The sequence below is a fragment of the Pseudonaja textilis genome, chromosome Z, assembly GCF_049901715.1.
Source record: "Pseudonaja textilis isolate UNSWEBS1 chromosome Z, rPseTex1.2, whole genome shotgun sequence".
NCBI classification, from domain to species: domain Eukaryota; kingdom Metazoa; phylum Chordata; class Lepidosauria; order Squamata; family Elapidae; genus Pseudonaja; species Pseudonaja textilis.
Genome location: NC_142008.1, coordinates 87,937,356 through 87,963,149, shown reverse-complemented (window position 1 = coordinate 87,963,149; position 25,794 = coordinate 87,937,356). Strand labels below are relative to the sequence as shown.

The 25,794-nt window shown below is 35.9% G+C and overlaps 1 protein-coding gene across 2 annotated transcripts in view; it reads left to right on the top strand.

Moving 5' to 3' along the window:
• MYO1D (myosin ID) overlaps nucleotides 1-25,794 on the top strand; it is a 134,693-nt gene that overhangs the window by 56,297 nt on the left and 52,602 nt on the right. For both annotated transcript variants that reach the window (XM_026718251.2, XM_087916389.1), the window contains exons 17-21: nucleotides 9,185-9,408; nucleotides 9,688-9,832; nucleotides 10,669-10,773; nucleotides 17,849-17,962; nucleotides 22,531-22,685. In XM_026718251.2, coding sequence (XP_026574036.1) covers nucleotides 9,185-9,408; nucleotides 9,688-9,832; nucleotides 10,669-10,773; nucleotides 17,849-17,962; nucleotides 22,531-22,685 — 743 coding nt within the window. The remainder of the gene's footprint in view (nucleotides 1-9,184; nucleotides 9,409-9,687; nucleotides 9,833-10,668; nucleotides 10,774-17,848; nucleotides 17,963-22,530; nucleotides 22,686-25,794) is intronic.

Below are 25,794 nucleotides of genomic sequence, written 5' to 3'. Positions count from 1 at the left end.
ACAATAAACAATATAGTCATTTTTCTATAAAAGCACTTCAGATTCTCCTGTCAGATTATGCCAATTGCATCTAGACAAATTCTTCTATTTCTAAACTATTACTAAAAGAAAGTATAAATATCAGAAATATGAAGTATGATGTGCCAGTCCACAGAGTAAATATTTTAATTTTAATACTTACTAAAAAAGAGGAAAAATTAGGTTTTCCATGGTCATGATTCATTGTTTGTGCAAGATAATGTTAACAATTTCAACAATCCCTTAATTATAACATCTTGTTTTAATTTGTCCCTCAGGGGGCAATCTTTTGAATGGCAGATATTTTTTAGCCTCTTAATAGCCATAAAATAGAAGACTTTTCTGCTGCAATCTTGACCACGGCCTCTGAAAGAACAGATCTTATCTGAGATTTTTTGTTGAAAAAATACAAGAAAGCTAAGTTCCTGGGTGAAAATTATCTGACTCACTTCAGATGGAGTGCGCGGAAAATCAATTTTTATTTGACAGTCTGAAGTATTGTTTGCCAATTAATTCAAGCAAGTATGAACAAAGTTAATGTGAGAGAGTACATGTCTACATATAATTCAATCAGAATAGAACTGGAAAGGACCTTGAAGTCTTCTAATCCAACCCTCTTTCAAGCAGGAGAGCCTATAGCATTTCAGACAAGTGGCTGTCCAGTCTCTTCTTAAAAACCACCGGTGATGAAGCACCCACAATTTCTGAAGGGAAACTGTTCCCCTGGTTAATTGTCCTCACTGTTAGGAAGTTTCTTTTTAATTCCAGATTGCTTCTCTCCTTGATTAGTTTCCACCCATTGTTTCTTGTCCTGCCTTCTGGTGCTTTGGAAGATAAATTTACCCTCTCATCTTGGTGGCAGCCTCTCAAGTACTGGAATACTGCTATTATGTCAGCCCTAGTCCTTCTTTTGTCTAGAGTTGCTCTTCTCTGCACTTTTTCCAAAGTCTCAATATCTTTTGTAATGTGGTGACCAAAATTGGATGCAGTGTTCCAGATGTGGTCTTACTAAGGTTTTATAAAGCAGTACTAATATTTCATGTGATTTTGATTCTATGGTTCTGTTTATACAACTATGGATTGTATTAGCTTTTTTGGCCACTGTCATTTACTGCTGACTCATGTTTAAGTGATCTTCCACTAGGACGCCAAGGTATACCTCGCAGTTCCTGTTTTAGAGCTAGAAGTACAGATTAGGTTTTGCCTAAACTCTACTTCTATAATGGTTTTATGTAGTAACCACGATCCGTTCTCTAAGGATCTCAGATAGTCCTCAAATTATGATAGTAGTTGAGCCCACAATTTCCATCATAACTCATGATGGTCATAAAGCAGGTCCAAGCCTAATTTTCTGTCTTTCTTGCTGTTGTCATTAAGTGGATGCTGATTTTTTACTGAAAGTAGATTTCCAGCAAAATCATCATAAATTGCTATTATGTGACACAGGAAATGGGTGAACAGATGTCAGAACTTCAAATCCAAGTCAGAAATCTCATTTTCAGGGTCCACTATAAGTTCAAACAATCCCTAAGTGACTGATTGTAAATTGAGGATTACCTGTATAAAGCTGTATTAAGTCCCAGTGATATAAAAACATTTAAATGATTGTTCATCTTTGTGCACGGTTATTAAATTACTTTGTAGGCTAGTTTAGGAGCTGTTTGGAAGCTAATAAAAACTTTTGTTAGTTTTTATTATTTTAAAAGCTGCTTCGAATCGCCATGGCAAATAGGCAGAAATATAAATTAAGTAAATACATAAATAATACATAAATAATATGGATAGTGTTTGTAATGAAAGTAGAAATTGAAGTTCTTTATAAAATATACTTCAGACTTGAATTTTCTTTTTGGACAAGATTTCTGGCTTATGATGGCCAATATTTAATGTTAAATACTTCATTTTGAGCTATGTTTCCATTTTCCTATCTAGTGTTGTGTTTCTCATTATTATCTTATTACTTCAAATGTTTATAAATTAATCTCTTTTATCTCTTGTTAAGATGAAAATGCATGGAGAAAGTCTAACCCCCTTTTTTAAAATGTTGTTGACATCTCATTGACTCAAAGGGGAAATCAGTTATTAAAAAACTGTAATGTGTGCCAAACACATGCATCTATAAAATAAATAACATTGATCTGTAAGGAAAGCTAAGGAAAAATCCAATATATGCAAAATAGTGGTTATGCCAATCTAAAGTTATTTAGCATTCTTTAATAAGACTATATTGGACAGGCAAATGCACTCCACAGCCACATACAGCTCCTTTGTATGCCATCTTGCAGCATCCTGTTACCATGCTAACCAGATTAAGCTATTTTGCCAGGAATATTTTTAAAGGAGGCAGTGACTTTATGAAGATACATCTACCTCCCAAGACCTAAGCAGAAATTAGCCTGTTGCAGTTCTCCGGCAAAATGAGATATTTTTTAGGATAACATTTTTACACTAATGTTCAGCTGAAAAAAACTCCCAGAATAGTTAACAGCTTATTGAAAAAAAAACCTAGATAATTCCCCCCCTTCGGTTTGTAGATTAAAATATGGAACATAAAAGAAAATGAGTAAGAGGAATTTTAAAAAAGAGATGGAAAACAGTTGAAGAACTTGATGAAATGGTTAGAGCCCAGAGACAATGTAAGGAAACAAAAGTCAAAGGCAATTGTTCTCTGTACTGCAGTTGTACATTGTTTATCCTCTCTCTCTTCTATACAAACACGCACACACACACACATGTGCGCACACACAAATAAGGAATTAGAACATAGTGAACAGATGAACAGATGACTTACAAAAAATAAGGAAATCAGACTTCTGAAAAATGGGGAAATTGCAGAGGGTGGTGAGCACAGCACAAAACATCATGGGCTGTTCCCTGATGCCACTAGATGACATCGCTGGGGCTTGCTGCCTTAGAAGAGTGAGGAAAATCCTCAGGGACGACTCACACCCTGCTCAGCACTTCTTCACTCTCTTACCATAGGGTAGGAGACATAAAAGCATAGCCAGCCACATCAACAGGCTGAAGAACAGTTTCTACCCATGGGCTGACAGACTTCTGAACGGAAAATAACTTCATGTCAACATGCTATGATAGACTTGCAGGACTGGCGCGTTGTGCAACAAGATCACATAATGTAATAAGATTGAGACTGGGTTAGGGACTTCTGTCCTCACTGTGAGTTGTGTTGGGAGTGTGTGTGCAAAGCGAGGCTCAGCCAATCTCATTGTACACATGCTGTACTCTGACAATAAAGGTAATAATAGAATATATTGGCACATTACAATAATAGTACTGGCACTAACCAGGGTACTTGGGTGATAAACATATGCAACATGTGTGTCAGTGAGGGGGCGTTTTATCTGGGTGAAGTTTTAGCAGTAGTTAAATTTCCATAAGAGAGAGTGCATGACAATATAGTGAATTATTTGCTCTCTCCATTACCATTATGACCGTATAATTGCCCATGTTTGCCTACCCTTTTAATAGTATGGTGGGCAGGAACTGCACACAAAAAAACTGAAGCTAGTAGGACAAATTAAACCTGATGTATGATTATATCACATGAATAACATAATTTATAATAATTTAGTGTACTTAATATATTCCAAGTCCAAACTTAGCTTTGTTCTTGTGTATGTATGTGTGTTCATGTGTATGTGTTTGTAGTAAAATTATATAAAAATAAGTAATTAAAAATTACTGATTAAAATTAATTGCTTGTAAACTAAGGTACACTGTTTATAATATTGATTGATCCCTATCAATTATCCTGTCTTACAAACACATTCTCACACATAGACACACTGTACAAACAACAGCTCCATCCCCCAAAAAGAATCAGTTAAAAAAGGAGAAAAACAGGATGGAAGGGAAGAGATGTTCATAATAATAAAGGATAGAAAGAAAAAGGAAAGAACAAAAGGAGATGAAACAATACAAAGTGATAACAGTACAACTAAGGAAAAAATGGAAAGACATCTGGATTGAAAAATAAAGCTTATAAAAATTAAATCATTCACTAAATAAGCAAAGCGGGATTCTATCCTTGTACACTTTTGTATTACTTTTTGCATTATATAAATAAAACTGAGCTGTTCTTTCAGTTTACAGAACTTTCTTTTGAAAATTATTTAAAATTCTTTAAATCAATTATTAACCAATCCATTATCCTCCACTTAGAGACAAATACCTACTCTCTAATAAACAATTTGGTTTTAAAAAAAACCCTATCCTGTAATCTGCAACTCTTACACTGCAAAAACATATGGACTACACAACTCAATCAGGGCAAAACAATAGACGCAATCCACATAGACTTCTGTAAAGCCTTTGATTCAGTGGTACAAGACAAACTACTCCTAAACTAAAATCTTATGGTATATCTGGACAATTGCATAACTGGATAGAAGCATTCCTGTCAAACAGACAACAAATGGTCAAAATTGGGAGCATCCTATCAAATTCTGTATCTGTCAACAGTGGTGTCCCCCAAGGCAGTGTTTTAGGACGAACTCTTTTCATACTCTACATAAATGACCTCTGTGATCATATTAAGAGCAACTGTGTTCTCTTCGCTGATGATGTAAAGCTACTACTACCCTCCAAAAAGACCTTGACTGTGTTTCAGAATGGTCAATCAAATGGTAACTTCAAATCTCAACAGATTAATGCTCTGTCTTACATATTGGCAGAAAAAATCAGAAAATAAAATACAAGCTAAATAGTCAAGACCTTGTTGAAGATCCAAACTTTGTCAAGGACCTTGGAGTACTCATCTCAAATGATCTAAGTGCTAGAGCCCACTGTAACTACATAGCCAAAAAGGCATTAAGAGTTGTTAATCTAATCCTACGTAGCTTCTTATCTGGTAATATCACACTACTAACTAGAGCATACAAAACATTTGCTAGACCTATACTTGAATACAGCTCATCAGGCTAGAACCCATATAATGTATCTGATATTAACACAATTGAAAAAGTCCAGAAATATTTCACAAGAACAGTTCTCTGCTCCTCTACTCATTGTAGAATACCTTATGCCACCAGACTTGAAACTCTAGACCTCGAAAACCTAGAACTACGCCACCTCCGGTCCGATCTAATTATAGTATATAAAATCATACTTTGCAATGTCCTACCTGCAAATGAATACTTCAGCTTCAGTCATAACAATACAAGAGCACATAATAGATACAAACTCAAGGTTAACCGCACCAAACTTGACTGCAGAAAATACGACTTCAGCAACAGAGTGGTCAATGTTTGGAATATTTTACCTGACTCTGTGGTTTCTTCCCCAAACCCCAAAAACTTTAACCTTAGACTGTCTACTATTGACCTCACCCCCTTCCTAAGAGACCTGTAGGGGGCGTGCATAAGCGCACCGATGTGCCTACCATCCTTGTCCTATTGTTTTTTATTTTTCTTACAATTATCTAACTCATGTATTCAAAACTATATTTATTCTTATACCTGTATCTTGTAAGCAATTGACAAATCAAATAAATACTAAAATACTGAAAATCCATAATTACATGTCTCATCAATTTATTTATTTTGGTGCAACTTCCCTCTTCATTGAAACAACTTTGTTTTTCACATACATAATTCTCATTTTAATTATTCCAACAATTCCTACATATGTCCCATCCAAGTTGGATAGTGTTAAACTTACGATAGGGGTGTAATGATATATGTTACAAAAAGGCTTTCTCTTTCCTTTTTCTTTCCCTTTTTCTTTCCCTCTTTCTTTCTCTTGAGGAAGGTTGGTCTTCAGTTGCTATAAATGTTCTCTCATTGCTTCCTAGGCTGTATTTTACATCTTCTCCTAATTTGATATAACCCACATTTATAGAGGTATATACAAGAAAGCCTGCTTTTTGACATCTATATAAAATATTGATAGTTATGTTTCTTATTACACTGGATAATTAATTAATCCTAGTATAAATGGAGAGTTTATGCATCTCTAGAGTAAAATGCCAGCTCAAGAACAGAATTAAAGTTCTTCAGCGTTTGTGAGGGAAATAGGAGTTATTTGCATACCAGTAGGAGGAACAAAGGCTCCTTTTAAGCTGAGCTGAAGAAGAAACAAATATTATCCCAAGGAAGCAATAGGCATTTTGAATAGAATGTAGCCATTGTGATTGCATCTTAGAGAACATTACTTTCTAACTGAAATTCAATATGAGCCTCATGGGAGTTTGGAATTCATATTTGTAGAGAGTGAAGGGAACACTATTTGCAGAAATACTACTGATCAGTATAAAGCAAAAAAACAAACAAACCCTGAACTAACAGGTCTGTATCCTGCGTATCATATGGGAGACTTTACTTATATTTTAAAAACAACAACAACAACACCATAGCTGCAATTAGAGAAGAGTGTGTCATCAAAATGGAAAATCAGGCTGGAAAGTAAGATCAGCATGCTAAGATTAGATGCAAACAAGCTAGAATATGAATAAAGAAGAGAAACTAAAGAACAAGACCAAAGCATATCTGGTCAAGAAATATAACCTGGAAACAAGGAAGGTTAAAGATCACCGGAAACAACAAAGGCGTGTAATATAGTCAAGAAGATGAGCCAATACAAAGCTTGAATTCGCACACTATAGGCAGAATCGCCAATTTCAGCTGAATCAGAAATGTTTCTGCTAATCCATCAACAGAAAGGCTACAGTGAACCAGCCAGCACCTGACAAAGAAGAAACAGTATTGTTCTGAGCATAAGAACAATACAACAAGAATGCATCTTGGATAGAGGAGTTCATTAAGAATAAAAAAGAAGTTGAAATTTAACAACTAGTAATAACAGCATTAATGGTGGAGAAAAGGGCCAGGAAAATCAAGAATTGATCAGCACCAAGTGAAGATAATCTGCATGGGTTTTGATTGATCTATACTCATTCATTGCCAAGCAGTTTAACAACACATTGCAAGGAGGTGAAGATTAGTTAACATTTGGCAAAACTTATCTGATAATGGAAAAGTCAACAAAAGGACAACACCAGGCAACTACAGGCCTATTACCTTTTTCACCAATTTACCTTTATACAACAACTTTCAAATTGCTAACTAATGTGGAAGCTGATGCAGGTCAACAACATCTAGTTGAAAACAATGTCTTTCTACCTGAACAGAAACAGAATACCCAAGTTACAGAGGAACAAAAGAACAGCTACTAATTGACACAACAATGTTGGAAAACTGCAAGAGAAGGAAGACCAACTTGAATATAGCTTGGATTGATTATGAGGAGACATTGACTTCCTGTGCATGATTACATAGTCAGTTGCCTAGAAATAATAGGAATCATTATAAACACCAGACATTTGTGCAAAGATCAATGGCATAATGGAGGAGGTGATTGCTGGTCAATAGCTATACACTGTTGAGAGATTAATATCAAGTGAGGAATCTTCCAAGGAGACTCACTACTGTTGCACTGATTCATCTGTCAACAATGCTGAATAAGTCAGGCCATGGCTATCGAATACCAAAAACATTGTCAGGCTATCCCACCTCCTTTACTTGAATAATCTGAAGGTATATGGAAAAAGAGCATCTGAAATAGAATTGCTACTTGACACTGTTCATATTTACAGCCAACTTATTGCAGTAGAATTTTGACTGAACAGATGTCCCACCCTTACCATTAAATGTGGAAAAATAGTAAAGACTGAAGGAATCAAGATATCCTACAAAAATAACTTCAGTGTCTGGATGAAGGCAATTGCTATAAATACCTGGACATCCTTCAAGCTGATAACATCAAGCATACTGAAGTCAAGAAGGTGGTTAGAAATAAGTCAAGAAGGTTAGAAATAAACACTCAGTAGGGGAAATATCAGTGCAATGAGCACCTGGGCAATTCCAGTGTTTATTAAGTATATCATGTGATAATGACTTGCATGTCACATGAGCATGACTTGCAACTTCCTTTTGGCTTCCCCCATTAACATTTCTTGTCAGAAGCCAGTTCAGAAGTTTGAAAATGGCAATCACACAACTGCAGGACATTGCAGTTATTGTAAATGGATTATATTGGATGCAATAAATATGTCCATTATATTGAGAGATGTCAATGTGGCCCATTGTATCAGAGGTCTGCTAAAAGGGAGCCCATTAAACTCAGTGCACACTAGTGATATTATAAAAATTTCTTTTTGAAGAAATCATAACAATAAGATAAAATAACTGGGGAGGGGGGAACCCATGGATTTCACCCTCTGTAATGAGCAGTATGGAATAACCTGAACAGTCCCAACCCAAGCAATGATCTGATAAAAGATATCTGAATCCAGGACAGAAATGTATTTTGAATGTTTCAATGATCCCATAGTTCTCATGAAACTAAAGGTGGGGGGGGAAGCACATCAAGATGCACAAGTTTCTGTTGATATAACATCATAATATTAGCATTCATACCATAAATCTGATCCACCTTGAAGGGCAGATACTATCCTTTAGGTTAGATAAAGTGGTCATTTAAATAGCTATTCATGACAAGTTCTAATTTAGTTTGCTTAATAATAATTCCTGGAAATGTAACAAATTGGTATTTCTGAATCTTGGCTGCAAACATTCATGTTGTGAAGTCAGATTGTAAAATTTATGTGCGAGATAGCATTTTGGCATGCAATTTATTCAGAAGGGTTTGTTCATGCAATTATCTGAGAAAAGGTCTTTTGTGGAAAATTTGTAAAAGGACCAAATGGACTTATATCTATATTTTCATGAAATATAACAAATCAATATGTATCTGTTCCTTGACTTTAACTGCATTAAGCACACAGGTTTTCAGACAATCTGCAAATTTGTTCTCTTGATTTGCTATTAAAATATTTGACTTAAGTGATTTGTTTTTCTCTTGATATAGAGAAAATTATGCTATTTAAGAATGCTACCTTTTTACAGCACAAATGAAGAAATTAAATTAATTTTGTATGCAGAAATTATTATTATTGCAATAGGAAGTCAATCCTACTTCTAGCTTAGACCCATTCAACTCACTATATAAAAGTGTTTTATGGTTCTTTTAACTGATACTCCAATTAACAATTGTATATTTTTTATGGAAGTGGGTTATTTATAAAGGTAAGCTATGGATTGCTTAACTATGCCACAGTGTAATGTTTTCTGAATGGCTACTTCTGCAGGTTTGGAGAGGTACATTAGCTCGACTCCAATACAAGAGGACCCGAGCTTCCCTGAAGATTATAAAATGTTATCGTCGATACAAAGTAAAGTCTTATATCTGTGAAGTTGCCCGACGATTTCAAAATGTGAAGTCTATGAAAGATTATGGGAAGCATGTGAAATGGCCTAATCCTCCAAAAGTTTTACGACGGTTTGAAGAAGCTCTACAGGCAATCTATTACAGGTAAGAAATGGAGATCCCTGTCTTGAGTTATGGAGCTTGGTCAGTGACACACAGTATCATCAGCGTCTCTCTGTGGAGTTACCTTTGTAGACTGAATAGTACAGAAGCTACTTCAGGATATGTCAACCACAGAAAGAGTGCCATTGCACATTTCTAATAACATGAGTCAGTTGAACATCTTTTCTGAATGGAAATACTAATATCGATGGATAATTTTGTACTTTTCACAATCCTTTCCTTATGTCAAAGTTCCGTATGATGTCTTAATTTTTTTCTCAGATGGAGAGCACATGAACTAATCAAAAGTATCCCACCCAAAGATTTGCCACAAATCAAGGCAAAAGTGGCAGCATTGGAGTTGCTTAAGGGCCATCGAGGGGACATTGGATTACAAAGGAACTGGCAGGGCAACTACCTTGCTTTGGTAAGGTAGCAGAACCCTGTCAAAATTCAGTCATTGTTTTTTGCAATACTGTAAAAAATGAAAACATAGTAAGAGATGAATAGAGAAGTATGTGCCAGTTCTTGTCTAGATAAATTAATAATGTATTAAATTAATTAATATGTGGACAAACAAACTGAAATTCCTCCAGACAAAATAGTGATAATATTGTTCAGTGGGCAACCTAATTTGGGTATATTCTAGTCTAAACTGAACTCCTGAAAATGGAGATTTGACTTCCATATTCCAACTGTGCTTGAACATTTCTAGAATTGTCTCCAAAGGTTCTGGGCCAGTGGATATGTTTGGAAATTTAAAATCATATTATAGACACTCTTGCAATATGAATGTCAGGAGTATGTTTAGCCAATCAAAAAACACCTATATATCAAGATGGAAGCCTGTGTTGGAATTTTTCTGCATGCCCCTATATCTCCTTAATTTTTGTAATCAGACAGTTGTGGGGGAAATAAGAATAATTGGAATAACCGCAACAACAAAAATTTGGTGCAGCAATCCCCCCATAGGATTACCACACTGAACGTTCAGAAAGTCACTGAACTTTTGATTATTTTCCCGACTTTGGGGCATGGCAGTGATTGAACCCTATAGGATGCTATGCTTGTTGTAGAGAGTTTTCCTTTTGCATATCTATGTTCTGTCTCCTTATTTTTATTCCTGATTTCTTTTAAGCTTAAGCTAATGGTGGACAATAGCTAGAGTTTTATTATGAATATATATTTGAGATTTTGATTTGGAATGGTAAAGGTAAAGCTCTGGACTTGTTTTAATAATACTTAAATTTCTTATTTCTTAAGAATCCTGGTAATTCTCAGGCTATGGGTTCATTCACCTCTGTTACTTCTGAGTTGCAACGCAAGGACAAGTTCATGAGAATTCTTTTCTCATCTCAAGTTCGTAAGGTAAGCTGGAGAAGATTGGGAAAATCCTCTTGGGAAAAATCCTCTTGTACACTAGGTGTTTGGGACAAAAAATGGGCTTTAGGGGAAAATAAAGTCTTTTATTGTTGACAGAAAAAATGTAAGAGGTATTGGTTAGCACAATAGTAAGTTAGTTCAGTGGTGATGACTTTCTGGGTAATTGGGCCATGGTTTAATTATTTGGTGTCCTGACATTTCACCAATCAATATGGCTGGCATCTTCAGAGTTGAAAGTGTTCTGCTCTGTAACGCATTTAACTCCCTCTAAGTTCTTTTTATTCTCTGCATAGCCATGATTTCCATGAGTGGGGCAGTAGCCTAGAGGTAGAGCTCTCGCCTCACAATCAGGAGGCTGTGAGTTTGATCCTAGACAGCAGCAGATATTCCTCTCTCTCAGCACAATGAGTAAATATCAGCTGCGAACTCTACACTGGCAACAGGAAGGGCATCTGGCCATTCTGTTACCCCAACTCCACCCTGATGCAAAAGACACCCTCATTAAAAGACAAAAATAATAATAAAAATCATGATTTCCATCAGCCCTATTGTTTGCTTTGCTCAATTCATGTCTTCTAGAGCAGGGGTGTCCAACTCAATTTCATTGATGGCCACATCAGGTTGTGTTTGACCTTGGAGGGCGAGGGTGGGCATGGCACTCTGTCTGCAAAAATGGGCTCCCGAGCTCCGTTTCCAGCTGTGACAGCCTCCTGCAATCTTTGCCAGCAAAAATGGAGCTCCGTGCAGCCCTCCCGAACTCAGTTTTTACTGGCAGAGACTCCATGGGCCGGTCCCTTTCTGTTTCTAGAGTGGCCCTGCAAGCCAGATCTAAACAGGATGGAGTGTGACACCCCTATTCTAGAGTGCTGGGTCTCAGAATGTATTCTGCCATGTAACTTGTTTGATGAAAACAGCCTCCTTTTGTTCTTATCATGAATTCCAAAGCCAATGTCTATTATTTTTTGCTGTCATAAAATCTTTTCTATGATTTTAGCTTTCTCACATATTTATCTTTCCTCTTTATTTTTGCTCATTGTCGGTATCAGAAATAAGTTCATGTTTGTTGAAATAAAACATGCAAAGCATAGGTGCAGACTCCCTACATTCATAATGGATACTCATTGTGTTACTGCTAGTCAATGATTTCTAGGGTGTATCCTTGTGTATTTGTCACAAGCTTTTCTGTGCCTTATGTATTAGTCTTGGATAAATTGCTGTTGTATCATTTGGAACACACTGATGGTACAAAGCACTTGTATAACAGCAGCAGTAATTCCAGCTACATTGTTCTGAACATAGAATATGCTAATAGCAATTATTAGAAGACTAGAAAAGAATTAGTTGCTAAGGTAGTGGAATGGTGAAATAGAAAGCCTAATATGGAAGCCTAGCTATTTTGGTGCACCTGGATGGTGAAGCAATGAGGATAAATTATGGCTCTGAGGCAGAATTGGCAGGAATCTGTAGAACCTGTTGATGTAGTGACTGCTCTGGTACTAGTATATCATGATTTCTGCCAAGCCTAAACAATATCTCAATTTAAAAGCTGTCAGGTAATATAATTTGTTTACCCTTTTACTGAAAACCTTCAGAAAGACTTTTAAATAAGAGTTTAGTGTATTAAGCTGAAAGGATTCTTTGAATAAAAGAGCTGTAGGACTCTTCCTTTTATTAAGACATGGTTCCATTAACATGCCTGAGACCATTTTGCAGTAATTCATCAGTAATCTACTTGTGTAGCTTCATTTGTCCTCTAACATTTCATAATTTCTCAAATGATATTTAGAATCTATTTCTATTCTCCCCTCGCTGAACTTTTCCACAAGGCCCCACGAAACAATGATCAGTAATAATAATCTTAATCTTTTGAAGTGATATTCAGCATGCTCCCTCTGCATGAGCATATTATATTACCAAGCAAAAGGCATGTTGTGATTCACATGATTGCAATGATTGCAATCAGGAAAATACAGATAAAACTAGTATCTGTACCAAGCCTTATTACTGTATATACTGTATATTTTTCTCAGCTTTTTCTCAGCTTTTTTCTGGGGTAGTTGGTTGTATCTTGAAGAACTTCCTTTCTGTGTTTCTCTGTGCAAAATCATTTTGCACTAAAAGAAAACATAGCATTTAATGGTCTTGGACTCTTCAGGTTCCCCTTTTGTCAAATATATTGGGCAAGAACTACTGCTATGTTCAAAACTTTCCAATAAAGATGCAATACATCATAATTTGAATGTAAGCTTTCTTCTTTTCTTCAGTACAAAGGAAAGCTCCTTATATGTAAGTCAAGATGCTGGTATTACAAGTGTGACGTCCTTGTTTTCTTGGAAGCCTGTGTGAGCATTGGTCATTACATATGATCTATAACTTGATACGATTCAAGTGATAACAATCCAGAGCAAAATAAAAACAATGCCAATAATTACTTGCATGATTTTGCACAAAGTAAGAATTCCTAGATTCAATTAACTGGAAGATGCTTTTCATGTTACTTCTAGCACATTCAGTTTTGAAATTCTTGATATGAACAAGATTAGGGAAACAGGGCCTGTCCCATTATATTCAATTAATTAATGTAGTATGCAAAGTTACATCCTGCGAATAACTGGATGACAATTAACTGACTCTTTCAAATCTACCTACTCATATATTTAGATAGCCTTGCCCTTGATTTTGATCATGTTTGTTCAATAAATTTGGCCAGAAGATGTACATCTTAATGACATTCAATTAGCACATCGATAGTTTTTTTACTGCCTCTTTGTATTTTTCCATATTAATTATAGTAGTAAAGACGGTAACGGAAGCAAAGCAAGTTAGATATTAATTAGATACAGAGCAGTAATGGTTGCCAGAAAAATACCACACTTGCCCTTTTGTTTGTTGTCAAGGTTCTTTTTCTTGCAACTGAAAAGTTCCTCTTTTTCATCTTTACAAGCATTTTCAAGATTGATTTTAAAGTTACTTCAGGAGAGATCTACTGTTTAAGAAAATAAATTGAATTTTTCTGCTGCCTTTGCACCCAGCGAGACTTAGAATTCCAGTCAGAAATAGTTCCTGGGTTGCCATTTGCTTAACAGAAGGATTGCCAATACCATAAAAGATAGCCATCAGTGACAAGGAGGTATATTTAAAAAGCAATGCAAAGAAATTGAGAGTAATAATTGAATGGGAAGGGCATGCAATATCTTTAGAAAAGTAAGAGAAATCAAGGGGATTTTTTCTGCAAAGTTGGGCACACACACAAAAAAGATCCAGAGTGCAAAGACCTATTGGAGAAAATTTACAGAAGAAATTGTATTAATATACAGAAGAACTGTGCAGAAGAGATGCCTACTGTGTGTTTCCGTGCAAATACTCCTCCCCCTCCTTCTCTCTCTCTCTCCTCCTCCCCCCCGTGTAAATATTTGATCACTGAATTAGAGACAAATTCTGGAAGTTGGATTAATGGATCCTTGAAAATATTGCTAATATCAATGCTACAAAAGTTGATCAGAGACCAAAAATCAAAGATAATTCAGTTAAAATGTCCAAGACTTGAAAATATAAGATTTGTATTCCGGGTACAAAATGGGGCACTGCTAAAGAATGCTCATATCTAGTTCAACTTATTTTCTACTCAAATAGGACAATTGTTAAGGTTTTGCCATTTATATTCAAAAGCACATGGAAAAATAACTGCCAGGTGTAACAAACAATATTCAGAAGAGGGATAGGATGTAGAGGATGATTCCAAGACATATTTACTGTCTTATTTAGTGAGAAAGCTCAAAAACTAAAAATAAGATTCATGATGGTTGTGGCAAAACAGGCCATGGCACAATATTGTAAAAATTCAGAGGATCCATTATAAGATCTCTGATATGGAAAATGGTTGTAATAGAATATTTACCTTTGATTCAATTTGGGGGGAAATAGTTATTTTTGAAATGCGTAACAGGTCAACAGCCTCTTCTTGTTTAGCATAGAACATATGAAAGTTTCTGTTGCAATCTTCACCTCTTTTTAGATTTTTTTAAATAGGCATGCTTGTTCTTTAATTAATAAATTATATTAAATATTTTATAAAATAAAAATATACTATTCACTAGGAGCACTTACAATGAAGTTTAGATGTTTTGGACAAGCATGTCAAGTCGTTGGAGAAGACTATGATTTTTGGAAAAGGTTTGGAAGGCAAGTGAAAAAGAGTCTTAACAGAAAAAAGAGTCTGATAAAAGATAAAAGTAGCCAGGTGCATCATTGGTGACATAAGCATTGACTCACAAGAACTGAAAGAAACAGTTACTAAAAAATAATTCCAGAAAATTTATGTCCTTTGAGTCACAAAAATTTGGAAGTGACTAAGTGACTGGACAACAGTAATTTTCAGGAAAGTAAGTAGCATATAGCAATAATGAGAATGAAAGGTAATAGTGGAGGAGGAATGGGCAAAAAAACCCAAACAGAACCACGGAGATCTGAGCAGGTTATATTTAATGTTAGGTGAGGATAAACTTGGAAACTAATTGGAAGAAAAAATATCTTCCTTAAGGTTCTTTTTTTTAATTATTAAGTTATAAGGTATTATAAAATACAAAATCAAATAAGAAGATAGTGAGGGGGAAGGGAAAAGGGGAAAAAAAGTGAGGAAGTATAGGAAAAGAAAAAGAAACATTAACTTCCGACTCTGTCTGTTACAGTAGAATAAGGCATTAACAACAAATCACAACTTTTTGTTTTACCATAATAGTTTGTACCAGTCATTTCTATAAAGATCTATCAATCTAATATGCAAAACCCAAAATCAAAGTTTTATTCTTTTTTACATCAAGCACACAGTTCAGAAGCGATTTCCATGTGGAAACAAAAGTATTTATGTTCTTTTCTTTAAATAAAGTAGTCAAATTCACAATTTCGTCCTTTCCTTGGCTTCAAAGTAGCAGCAGGCCACAGCAATTTCCCAGAACGGGAACCAGTTACCATAACATATCATACATCCAATAGTGGATCAAGAACATGAAGAGCTGGACAGCAGCTGCCTGAACATGAACCATGCTGCTGGCTAAAGAAATTGACACCTAGCAGCATAGCAGGCTTTCAGTCAAACTGGCCAACACAAGGAAATACAATGCTCATTATGAAAAACCCCCACTAGGGAAGAATACCATCCAATCTGACAATAACCTGCTTTCTCACAACGTGGAAAATCCTATCAGACATCATTACTATCCAGTTTTTTCTGCAATTATTAAGCAAATCACAGCAACATTTAAAGCAAACCATGCGGTCATTAATTGAACCTGATTTCAAAAGCTTTTGACTTTGTCAAAAGCCCCCTGGGAAGGTTACAAATGGTGATCGCATGATCCTGAGATACTGCAACTATTGTAAATACATGCTGGTTGATAAGCATCTAGATTTTAATCATAAAACCTTGGGGTTGCTGCAGCAGTTTTAAGTTGAGGACTGGTTGTAACTCACTTTTTTCACATCATCATAATTTCAGTCATTAAAGGAATGGTCATAAGTTAAGAACTACCTATGAGGAGTGTTCTTGTGATGTCCAGCAGAGATAGTGCATGCAGCCTGGTCAAATTTAAGTTCTAACAAAATTTCAAAATTGTGATGATGGAGAGATAAAAAACTGCAGTACCCATTTGAAAAGACCTCACACACTGTGTAGCTGGGAACCAATCTTGCTTGATTTGAAGGCTGTTTGTCTCAGATGCACTGGTCGTGTCTAGTGTTTTTGAAATTGAATGGATAGAGGCTCTCTAGCAAGAGCCCTATAGGGAGCAAAGTTTGACAGGTCCTATCTCTAAGAAACTTTGTCCTGCTCCTTTGCCAAATTAGTCCGCCTTGATTGTGGAGTATACAGAAGGCTCTTTGTGGGCAGTGTGTCAGGTATTCCTGCTCCCAATCTACTTGAGACTTTATAAATAGGATCCAAACATCTTGAAATGTGTCACAAAAATAATTAGCAGTTAGAGCAGTTCATGAAAAGCTGGTGTATATCAATAGAGCGGGTGCTAGAAAGCAATCTGCTCTATTTTCCACTAATTACAATTCTCAACATGGAGTCCTCATTATATCCTGTTTCTAAAATACCCGAAACAAAAGTTGGAGTTATTTCCTGAACATGAACTCTGTATGAGGTGTAGGGTGTAGGTTTCATTTTCTAGCTTTTAAAGCCAAATAATATATAGAGTTAGCTCCTTTATCTTGGATTAATTCATAGATATTTCTAATAATGAAATGGGGTGAGATTAAATGTGACGCTTTGCTAACAAGGCAGGTCAGTTTATTGAGATTAGAGATAGTTTCAGAAAACAAGACTAAAATGTTCTGTTCTTTCTCTTTCTCATATCTGACACTCTCTCTGCTAAACAACCGTCATTTCATGATAACAGCACGCAGTGATTAATCGGTGGCAAAAATATTTCCTTCACTCCATTAACTGATGGCCAGATTATTTTAAAAAATCATTGTTTTTGGTTAGTCTTTTATTGCTCCCTAGACTGAGCCCTAGAAGAGTACTCCACAGCTGTGTGACCAAAATAAAGAAAATTTGTCAGATCCAAATCTGTCAACTTTTGGTGAATGATGATATAAATCTGAAGCAAGTCTAAAGTCTGGGGTAGTTCAGTGTTCTTTATGTCAAAAGAATACCTTAAATTGATATTGTTACAAAAGGCTTAATAAAAAATATACAGATTTGTACTATTTTTTATAATACTATTTTCTATCCATATTGTTGAAATAAAATTCAGTTGTTTAAAGCAAAATGTAAACATTTTAAGGAAGCATTTGTCATATTTCCTTTATAGCAACCTGGACTTCAAAGCGTTAATAAAAAAAAAAGTTATCAGAACTCTAATATATGTTGTTGATGTTGAAATAATAAAATTTCAATGTCAACAATTCCAGTAAGCTGTCTTATTTTCAAATGAGATATCTATATAACGCAGATCAAGATTCAGGTCTTTGCAACAATAATTCTTTCAGTTTGTGCGTAATATATTGTTTTTAAGAAAATAATTGTAATACTAGTGTGAGTTTTGATTATTTGCAGATAAACCGCTTCAATAAGGTAGAAGATCGAGCTATTTTTATAACTGACAGGCATCTTTATAAGATGGACCCTATAAAGTACTACAAAGTGATGAAAACTATCCCACTGTATAATGTAAGTATTACTCTGTTAGCTTCCTAGATATTTTCTTTGGGATTTATTTTTTATGCGTTGTAACTTGCTAATTTTTTTGTGGTTATACAACAAGAAAGTTTCCATTTGTTGTACTGTTTTCTTGCTATATAGAATTTCCAATGGTTGAAAATTTCAGCATGGTTTAACAGAATGTGATCATCTTAAAATAATGTTGCAAATCCCAAACAGAGAAGTAGATCTTGAAATCCTTATCTAAATTTTGCTTTTAGCTATTGTACCTATTCATGCATTATGATCTCCATACTCTTCAGTGTAATCATATAATATCTACTGACCTTCCCCTGCCATTTCCCATTGTCATGGCAATCCTTTGGTCTGTATTGCTATATTGCTCAGTTTTCCTGCTGTATATTCACACAGTAGCTTAGTGCATGATGGGTTTTCCCAAGTTAAAAGGTCAGAATTTATTTTAAAGCAAAAACAGTGATATCATCTGCAAGCTCAGTTCCTTCATCTCGTAAACAATTCTTTCAGGAGCTAGGTGGGTGCCTTAGGGTGGGAAATAAATTTCTCCAATTAGAATTTATTGTTAAAGTTTCGCCTGTTTTGGGAATGACTTGTCTTGAGTAGCAATTAAAATATGCCAGCTTATATTCAAATAGCTTGATTTTTTTGACACTTAAGAGTGAAAATGCTAAGTAGCTGTAAGGGAGAGAGAGGGAGAAGAGAGAAAATGAAAAAATATTTATTTTTAAGATAACTAGGATGGTCCATTTTTGATTCTCAAAAACATGTACCTCATGATAGGGCTAAAATCTCAGTGTTTATGAGATTTCTCTTGAAGATGCAGATAGACAAATTACTTTAGTTGCGATATGAAACTTAAATAGTTTCTTCCTTCGTAATAGTTATTTTTGGCTTACTTATGACCAACAGAGAATCAGCTTTCTGTATGCTACATTAACATTCTTACAGTGCAAAGTTTAATGAAATCATCTTATATAGTGGCTTTTCAAAATTAGTCAGACTTTTCTTTTCTTTTAGCATATGTGCATTCCTTTAAGGCAGATATGTGGAGTTGATGCTCCATCAAGCTTACTTCCAACCAATTTATAATTTGTTTAGTTTATATACTGGTCCTTCTTATCTAACCATAACCTTGACTTCCCCCAAGGAAATCTGGAATTTAAATTTAATGAGAACAAGAATTCTTAGAGAAGAAATGAAGGCATTTAAAATATTTAGAACTGCATTTTGGGTGGCTTCACCTAGCTTCATCTTAAGGCTTAAAATTTCCAGTAAAAACATAATTTAGCAATTGCTGGGATCAGTTTTGCTAATTATAAGAATGCATATAACAGATCCAGTATAACTTGAATAAAAAGCAACTGAGAGGAACAAATGAAATGACTAGCATATTCAAATAAAATCCGTCTTCTCTTCGTTAGTTGGATATGGGAATGTTTTCAATAATGGTTGCTATGTGTTCTGTGGTACAGCTAGTCTAGTTCCTTAGCATCAATGGGGCACATTTAGCAACACTTACTCTCAGCATGTTGCCCCTGGTGGGTGATTTTGCCCAGTAGAGTGTTTTTTTTTTCCTCATTATATTGAAATACTTTAAAAAATAATAATGAACCGTTTCAAGGTTTTAAATTGCAATTAAGTTGAAAAACATCAATCATTTATTTTTATCCACTCTATTTCATAGTATAAATGGTTAATATATTGTTTGTAGCTTTTATTTTTCTGGAGAAGCCCTGGAAATTAGTTTCCTTAGAAATTTTGTGAACAGAATAATATTAAATTATTGATGTCTAATTCTTCCTCGCATGCATCTCATTTTTAATTTTAAATAATATATGGTGTCTGTACTGAAACCAGTCTTGTTGAGCTTCATTTGTCTATCAGCCCATGTCACTATCATGGTTTCTAAAGGTTCCTTGTCAACATAGCAATATTCCCATGGAACCTGTTGCCATAGCAGGCATCAGCTGATGTCTGGTTCTTCTGCAGTTTGTTTTCTAGTTTAGGAAGCTATACGTGTGACTTCTCACCTTTTTAAAAAGGGATATATCACCAAGGAGAAATATTTATTGGGTTGTCTTTGACTTTTAGAAATTGAAACAGTTGTTTTTGGATGAAGACGATGATGATATTGTTGTTGTTGCAAGATAAAAATTCCAAGATGGAGGAAATTTTGAAATATGGAAGAAATATGTTCATTTTATATTTAGCCAAGAGTGTGCTATATATAAACGTTTTCATTTGTTAATGTATAATTTACTGTTTTTACTGAAAAGAAAAGTTGTACATAGTATTGCTATTGCTTTACACAATTTCTGTTAAAATGATCCAAGATTAATTACTGCAATCAATTTGGTATATTAAGAATGTGGATTAATGTATTATGAAGTATATCACAAAGCAATTGTCCAGTTGCTTCAGTGTGTCCTATTAAGGCAAACCACCCTAGTTCATGACAACTCCCAACAATTAGAATAAATTTAAATCAATTATAGCATTCCTAGGCTTAGGTTACATTGATTACCTTTCTATTTCAAAAATTACCAAAACAAATTACAGACCAAAGCTGCATTTACATGTAATGTTAAGCCAGAGTTTTCCAACAGCATTTTCATTTTCCTCCTCAATCTTGTGAGACGATACAGCCTAAACTGAGGATTCCTTTAACTGAATATGAAATATTAGTGAACCTTATAAGTGAGATGCTAATGATGTAGTGTACTTGCTTGAATAAATAGGCTTTAAACTGGATTTACATAGTAATCATTTCTACCTATAAGTATTGCTATTTTGAATTCTCTTAATAACACTAGCTTTCTGTTCCACAGAACATGAGTCAATCTTAATTTTTCCATCCGGAAACAGATAGTTCTAGAAGATTAAACTGGCATTTTCTTTTTGAGCTTCAATAGAATCTAATCATGAAATTAGATGTCTCTTTATATTCCTTAAAAAATTAATGGTTGGGATAATCTAAATCAGTGGTCACCAACAGGTGGGCTGAGTACCACTGGTGGTCTACAAGAAAATGTTGGTGGTCTGCAGAAAAATGTCCCGCACAAGCACTCCCCCCAAAGCACCTAATCCAGACTGCGTAGGAACACAAGGCTGTGCTGCCCCACATGGCCCACCCACCCACTGGCCCCCACCCTTTAGCCAGGCACAAACTTACCTTGAGTAGAGCCATGTGAGCTAGAACTGGAAGGTAAGACCAATGGCAGGGGAAGGAAATCTGCCCCAGGGTGGCTTGCTGACGTTGGTGGGAAAGTCGGTCCCATATTCCACAGCTGCAGTAGTCACAGTGGTCATCCCAGAGCAGCTCCTCCAGGCCATGGCAGGCCAGTGCACCTGAGTGGAGGAGCAGTTGCTCCGGGATGACCAAAGGGCCAGTTCTGTGACTATTGCAGCTCTGGAATATGAGACCAACTTTCCCATCAATGTCAGCAAGTCACCGTTAGTCAAAATTCATATTAGTGGTCTGCAGGATTTAAAATTATGAGTTTGGTGGTCTCTGAAGTCCAAAAGGTTGGTGACCCCTGACCTAAATATAGTGGAACATTCTTGTATGTGTATACTTTTGTTATATTTTAACATTGAGGCTTTTGGATAATATTTAACAGCAGAAGTGCAGGGGTGTGAAACTGGTGGCCTAGGGGCTGGATGTGTCATGCGCAGGCCACACCCACCCCAGGTCTGTAAAGGGGAAAAAGACACGAAACATCACGTGATGGCAATGTGACAGAATGAGTTTGACACCTGTGTAGTAGAGCTAATTATCACTCAAGATCTTCTTATTCATGGACTGGGGACAAGATGGTAAGGGCAATGACAAAGTGACATGGGAAAATTGATATTGTTGAGACACAATTGTTCCAGGGGTGGGATTCTACCAGTTCGCACCTATTCTCTAGAACCGGTTGTTAACATTCTAAGCAGTTCAGAGAACCGGTTGTTAGAAGAGATTACTGGCCTAATCCTGTAAGGAAAGCAGGAAGGAAACATTCTGGTGTTGCTTACAGAAACTGCCTCTCCATTAACTTTATTACATTCTTGGCAGGACTAGATTTCCTGTCTCTGGAACTCCGCTTGAGTTTTTTTTCCCCTCCTTTGCTGGTCCTTTGCTTGTATGGAGTGACCACTCAAAGTTACAATGGCACTGAAAAAAGTGACTTATGACCATTTTTCACACTTACGACTGTTGCAGCATCCCCACAGTCATGAGAGGCCAGGCGAGGATGTGTGCCTCGATGTAAGTGATATTGAGCTGGCCACGCCCAGCCAATAACATGACCACCAAGCCATGTTCTCCCAGTCACATGACCACCAAGCCAAGCCCAGCAACTAAGCCACACCCACAGAACTGGTTGTTAAAAAATTTGAATCCCACCCCTGAATTGTTCTATGGTTAATTAACATGTAGGAATCTTGCCTAAGAGAACCATTGTATGATAGATTTCCTTGAGACACAACAAATACTCTTAAAAATCCTTGCCTTTAGTCTATAAAGCATATACTAGAGCATAAAACATCACTAACTTTAACATTCTTGTTTCATGCAGCTAACAGGACTGAGTGTCTCTAATGGAAAGGATCAGCTTGTGGTTTTCCATACAAAAGACAACAAAGATCTAATTGTTTGCCTTGTCAATATGCATTCACTTAATGAAAACAGAATTGGGGAGCTGATTGGAGTCATGGCAGATCACTTCAAAAGGTAAATATGAATATACTCCTCTGAATCTGAAACAAATATGAAAGTAGAAATTTGATTTAGGTAGTCCTTGATTGACAACCATTCATTTAGCAACTGTTCAAAATTACAATGGTACTGAAATAAATCCATTCCTTACAGTTATGATTATTACATCATTCTCATGGTCACATGATTGCAATTTGGGCACTTGGCAACCAGCTCACATTTATGACCAGTTACAGTCACATGATCAGGATTTGCAATCTTTTTTGCCAGTTTATGGTAAATGGTAAACCATTTGGAAGAATGGTTTGCACTTACAATCATAAGTGCCAAAACACTAATTGCCAGAACCAAACACCTGGCAGACAAGACACACATAAAGACTGAACTATGCACCCTGACTAAAGTATTGACAGCCAATGGCTTCCACAAAAGCAAAATCACTGACTTGATCGACAAAAACACACTGAGACATAATGAAGACCTAGAAGATGAACAGATCTATGGAACAACTGTCCTGCCCTACATAAGAGGTACTACAGACAAAATCAGTAAGATACTACACAGGCATCACATCAAGACTGCCTTCAAAACAGACAGAAAAATAGCAGCCATCCTAAGAAACCCCAAAGATAAAATTGACCTGGAAAACCAAGGCATATATAAAGTCCCCTGTGCATCATGCCCTGCCACACATTGGACAGACCAATGGAAGAATAAGTACCCACCTAGATGAACACAAAAATGCAGTAAAAAAGCTGGAACGCACTTCCTCACTAGTCCAACACATGAAAGCTGCAGGTCATAGCATTGACTTCAGTGGCACCAAAACCCTAGCCACTATAGAAAACCCCAGCTACAGAATTATCAGAAAAGCCATAGAGGTTGAAAAAAGACCTGAAAGCATGAATAGACGAGATGACTCCACCAGACTGTCAATTATCTGGAAGCCTGCACTGTCAAAAAAAAAAAAAAAATCTCCACACCACAAGCCAGCCAAACACCTGGGCACAAACAGATCCTCCTCATACCTCCAGCTCAAAAATACCCCAACCAGGCACCCAGATGAAACCTAGCTTCCTAATAAATGATAGCTGTCCATTTACTTGGAGCCATACTAAAAGCCTCCAATACAGCAAACACAATGTTGCCAGCCAATCAAGACAAAAAAAGCTGATGATGGCAGATGAAATTCTGCCAAAACTTTGCTACAACTTTAAAAGCACAACTATAATGATGTGGGAAAATACCCGAACAAAGCTGAATACCATACATATAAATACCTGCGAAAACTATATATATATATATAAGTTTTCGCAGGTATTTATATGTATGGTATTCAGCTTTGTTCGGGTATTTTCCCACATCATTATAGTTGTGCTTTTAAAGTTGTAGCAAAGTTTTGGCAGAATCTCATCCATATACACACACACACACACACACAGATGAACACAATACAGAAGCCTGATGATGGCAGGTGAGATTATACATACATACATATACATATATATACATATAAACACATATACATACACACACACACACACACACATATACATATACATATACATATACATACACACAGTCACCAAACAATTCCCATTGGCTAAATTACTGTTATGGCTATCCCAGCTCAAAATTCTTGCACACTGACACTCCTCCCTTTATGACTGGAATAGACATAAAACTGAATAACTCAGTATTCTTCCCATGGTGCATTCCACTCAATGGCTTGGTCATTATATCTGCAGATTGTCTTCTGAAGAACAGTGAAGCAAGTTAATTAATTTACATTTTATGGCTTTTCTTACATTACAATATTTAATATCCACATGCTTGCTTTTATTCTTTTCTCTGTCACCTGTTGCCATTTTTATGCAAACAGCATTATCCTCCAACACCATTACAGCTTCATTTACCTTTATGTTTAAATCCTTTTACAGCTGTATGTACCAAGTTACCTCTGAACAAAGCTCAGATAGAACAATAAATTCTGCCTCTGCCATAGAAATGGCAATAGTTTTCTGGACTTTCAACCAATTAAAGCCCTTCTAACTAATATCACATTCCCAGAATTGGACTTCCTGGTTTTTACATCATTGGCATAATCACTATCAACATAACATTTCAATTTTAATTCTTCAGAGTCCTGTTTTGAAGACCCAAATTCACAGTTCCTTTCAAACACCTGAGAATCCTTTTTACACCCATCCAATGCAATTGTGTTGGTGCAGCAGTAAAGCGACTTAAAATGATTACAGCACAAGCTATGTCTGATCTGGACCACTGTGGTAGATATAACAGGCTTCCTATTGCTGACTGATATATTTCTTGATCACAGGCTTCACTTTTGTCCTCACCTAAATTGTTGTGAAAATCTGATGTTGAAGCAGAATTACAATCTTTCATGTTGTATTTCTCCAACAGCTGTTCAATTTTTCGTCTTTGACTGAGAACATAACCACTTTTCTCAGTTTTTTATATCTCTACACCAAGTTTGTTTTGTATTTCACCCAAATCAATTCAATTTTTTCTCTAATCGATTAGCAAATTCATTTTTCTGTGACAAATCCTTTGCGATGAAACAAAGATCATCCACACATGCTAATAATTGACAATCCCCACCTTGTAACTTTCCAGTATATATGCAACCATCAGCCTTGCAACTCTTGAACCCAAGACCCTTCAGTGCCATATCTAAACAAATATTCCAATTCTTGGCTGACTGCTTCAACCTATAAATGGCCTTCTTCAATTTATACACAATTTATCTTCAATTTATATAGTGTTAAGCTTTTTACTTTCATACCCTGGTGCTTGAACCATGTAAATTTCTTCCTCTAATTCTGCATTGAGGAATGCTGTGGTTATATCAAAATGCTAACTTTTATGGCCACATGCCACTGCCAATGCTAGTGTAACTTATGCTTTCACTCTTTACAGTTGGTGCAAATACCTCATCATAGTGCACGTTTTTCCTTTGTGAAAAACCTTGTGCCACTAATCTTGCTTCATATTGGATCTCATTGTTGGGTAGCACTTTCTTTTTGTACATGCATTTACATTCTATGGCTTTGCAACCTTGTGAAAAGTCATAGATGTTAACACTTTATGTTCACCCATGGAT